The sequence below is a fragment of the Bombina bombina genome, chromosome 4 (assembly GCF_027579735.1).
Source record: "Bombina bombina isolate aBomBom1 chromosome 4, aBomBom1.pri, whole genome shotgun sequence".
Lineage (NCBI taxonomy): Eukaryota > Metazoa > Chordata > Amphibia > Anura > Bombinatoridae > Bombina > Bombina bombina.
In genome coordinates this window covers 1,206,336,044-1,206,339,366 of record NC_069502.1, presented here as the reverse complement: position 1 = coordinate 1,206,339,366, position 3,323 = coordinate 1,206,336,044, and the positions used below count along the sequence as shown (strand labels likewise).

Here is a 3,323-nt window from a genome sequence, read left to right as displayed (position 1 = left end):
CAGATATACATATATATATATGCAATATTATTTTGATTTCATCCCAGAGTGAAAATTTAAACTACGTCCATAAAATATAGTTGTTTATTTACGCAGCTTTTATGGCTCATTTAGGAATTAACAATTAAATTCTACTTAATCCAGAAGTATATACATCTTGACCATGCAAGACATAACTATATGAAATCTGGCTTATTATTTTAGCTAAAAAGGGGGTTTACAATATACAATTTGTAGCTATGGGATTAGATATTTCTATATTAGATTAATAGGTAGAATTGACTGGATTCTAACCTAAAATATTGCATAAATATAGATGAGAAATGATAACTCAATGTAATAAGAGTATTAAAAATACTTTTGCTTGCCTAATATACAGTTATTTTACAATATTATAGAGCATGGTAAACAAAAGGCTTTATGAAACCGAAAGTGTAACACATACTTACTTTTAATTTTTTCCGTCTTTTCTTTTACATTTCCTTTGGTCTGTGTTACATGCACGTCAGCTGTTACAGTGATTTTTTTCGTTTGCTTAGGTGTTTCTGGGGAAAAAAGGATATTTAGAATTAGTATTTAACAGCGATATTAAGATTTAAACTAACGATTTATTACATGAGGCTCCTCATCATCCCACATCATCGGTTTTATGTCAACACAAACTTACTTTTCATTTTTTTCGTCTTTTCTTTTACATTTCCTTTGGTCTGTGTTACGTGCACGTCAGCTGTTACAGTGTTTTTTCCGTTCGCTTAGGTGTTTCTAGGAAAAAAGGATATTTAGAATTAGTATTTAACAGTGGTATTAAGAGAAGTGTCGGCTTAGGGGCTTTAAACTAACAATTTATTAAATGAGGTTCCTCATCATCCCACACGATCGGTTTTATGTCGTTGTTAAAATCCATTCTCCTCTTCATAACATTTTTACGGGTGCTGGCGGGGGCAAATAGGTTTGCATTTTATTAACATGCGGCGTAGTAAACAGGTCTGCATCATCAGAAATGTGTGCACCTGAGAGGGAGAGATGGGGGCATATCTTAACAACATAATCACATAAAATATTGTTTTACATAGCTTAAAACATAGAGATTAGCAAAATAAATCTTACCATTACTGTCGTGATCATCGGTCTGTTTTGATGTCACCTCTGCAACTGTAGTAGTAACGCCTTGTAATTGCTCTGTTTCTTCAACAGCTGCCAAAAATTGTGCATCAGACATGGCTTCTGTAAAGTTTAAAATGTTTTAAAAGTTTTGTTTTTTTACAATACATAGTAGTTAAAACATATTTTTACTAGGCTCGCCATCTGTAGTGAAATATTTTGTGCTTTCTATTTCGCCAGCGATTGCAAGCAGTTCAGCTAACGTATTTTCATTTGTTATATTCAGTAGTTGTGAGTCTGTCATATAACCTGTCAAAATAAATTATCCTGTAATTTCTTAAATTAATGTAATTAGCTGTACATATAGAAATATAAGTTTAAAATGGCTTACAGGTCTGCGTAAAGGATTGAACGATAGGTTCTTCAAAACACTGTTGCATGTTGTTAGCCTAAAATCAGTGGAAAAATAAAAGTTAGGAAATATTCCAATGCTAAATCATAATATAAGCGTTTAATTTTATACTATAAGAAGGCTAAACAGTATGATCACTTTCAGATAAAGAAATACATATGTTATGACAGCATGAAAACTAAAATTAGAAGTTTTTTTTAAAACTAAGGCTAGAAAATATTTAGAAACATTTTTTAAAAATATAAACAGTTTAGATTCTTCAAGACTGCTGCATATTGTTATACTAATAAAGTTAGGAAATATTTCAATGTTAAATCATAATTAAAGGGATAGTCAAGTACAAATTAAACTTTCATTATTCAGATAGGACTTTTAATTTTAATCGACTTTCCAATTTACTTTTATCATCAAATTTGCTTTTTTCTGTTGACTAATGATATGTATTCACGTATAGCGTTTCCATTTTCAAAGTCTGGTTGAAAAGGTTTTGTTGGTATTTGTTCACCATCCAGATACAAGGCTGCAAAATTCACATAGTTATGTTTGAAACATAAGGGATTCTTGTCATAAGCGTCAGAGAAAGCGTCATTATCAACAAATCCAATAACAACGGTTTTTGGTAGTTGTCCAAGAAATAAATTTTTCTGATTGCAGACACGCGAGCCAGCGGCCACTGAATAGACCTTTAAACCGATTCTGTACAAAGCGTATTTTGCATTTCCTGTTAACAGTCCTTGCGCATGGCCTATGCGTACAGCCGGAGATATCTGCACTCTTTTGACAAAAAGAGAGGCGTTTAAGATTTGAACTTTGTACTGTTCTGCTTCAGTGCTCATAATAGAAAAAGCACCTTTATTCCTTATAAGTTTTATTTTCAGATCGAGTCCATTCAATAACAATTTTTCTTGGAAAAACAGATCACTATGTAGGTGACCTAGCAATTCAATAGTTTTACCACGCTCTAACATACGTGCTCTCTTTACAAAACCACTATTATCACCATCTAGTTCACAATTATCGTGTAACCCTGTGGCATCTTTATAAAACAATCCTGCTGTAAATTGTGTGGATAAAGCATCTGAGCTGTAGTTGAGAATTGTTTCAATGTACGACCGGTAAGCGTATAGGTTATTTGATTGTGAGATGAGTCTGTCTCCTAATGTCACATCGACTTGGTTAAACAGTGTGGCTAGTGGATAGTTGATAAGGCTAACGCGTGCTGCAGCAGGCGGCGCTGTATTGTCTTGTTTGACTATTTTACAAGTTATATACATCAAAGTGTTGTTCAGGTCAAAATAATGATCGCCGCTTCCTGCTATATAAAATTCCAGGGGTGCATTTTCAGTTATAGCTGTGAGTGGCTGTATTTCAACATACAGTGATTTTTCTATACCCGTTAGTGTTGGCTGTATTTGAAATATGTCGAGTTCTGATTTGGTACATTCTAATGATCCATTGTGTATGAAAGCCATAATTTGATCAGTATTTCTAAAAGATGTCATCCACTGAGCGTCTTGATGTTTTCTGTTTCTTTTTGGGTCTGTGTATCACCTTTTTGCTTACAAATTGTGATGAAATTGGCGGAAAAGTAACTCAACGCTTCCTTTTTGGTTTTCTCTTGTTACTGATATAAACAACACCGGAGCCCTCTTGTGGACCGCTATTCATTTTATTCATAATAGCAGTTGAAACACAACCCACAACATCCTTTGCTATACCTTGTGCCGCTGTTTTCATATGCAGTTTCACTATATCTAGTCCACGTCGAAAAAGTGGGACAGCCATCCTAAAAAGATTACGAAATATACCG

At 33.6% G+C, this 3,323-nt stretch overlaps 1 protein-coding gene across 1 annotated transcript; it reads right to left on the bottom strand.

Annotated features, from left to right (window-relative positions):
* Positions 1 to 1,920: 1,920 nt before the first annotated feature.
* Positions 1,921 to 2,985, bottom strand: LOC128658278 (uncharacterized protein F54H12.2-like). Its single transcript, XM_053712813.1, has one exon. It carries the CDS (start codon positions 2,983 to 2,985, stop codon positions 1,921 to 1,923), a length of 1,065 nt encoding a protein of 354 aa, XP_053568788.1.
* Between the last annotated feature and the right edge of the window lie 338 nt (positions 2,986 to 3,323).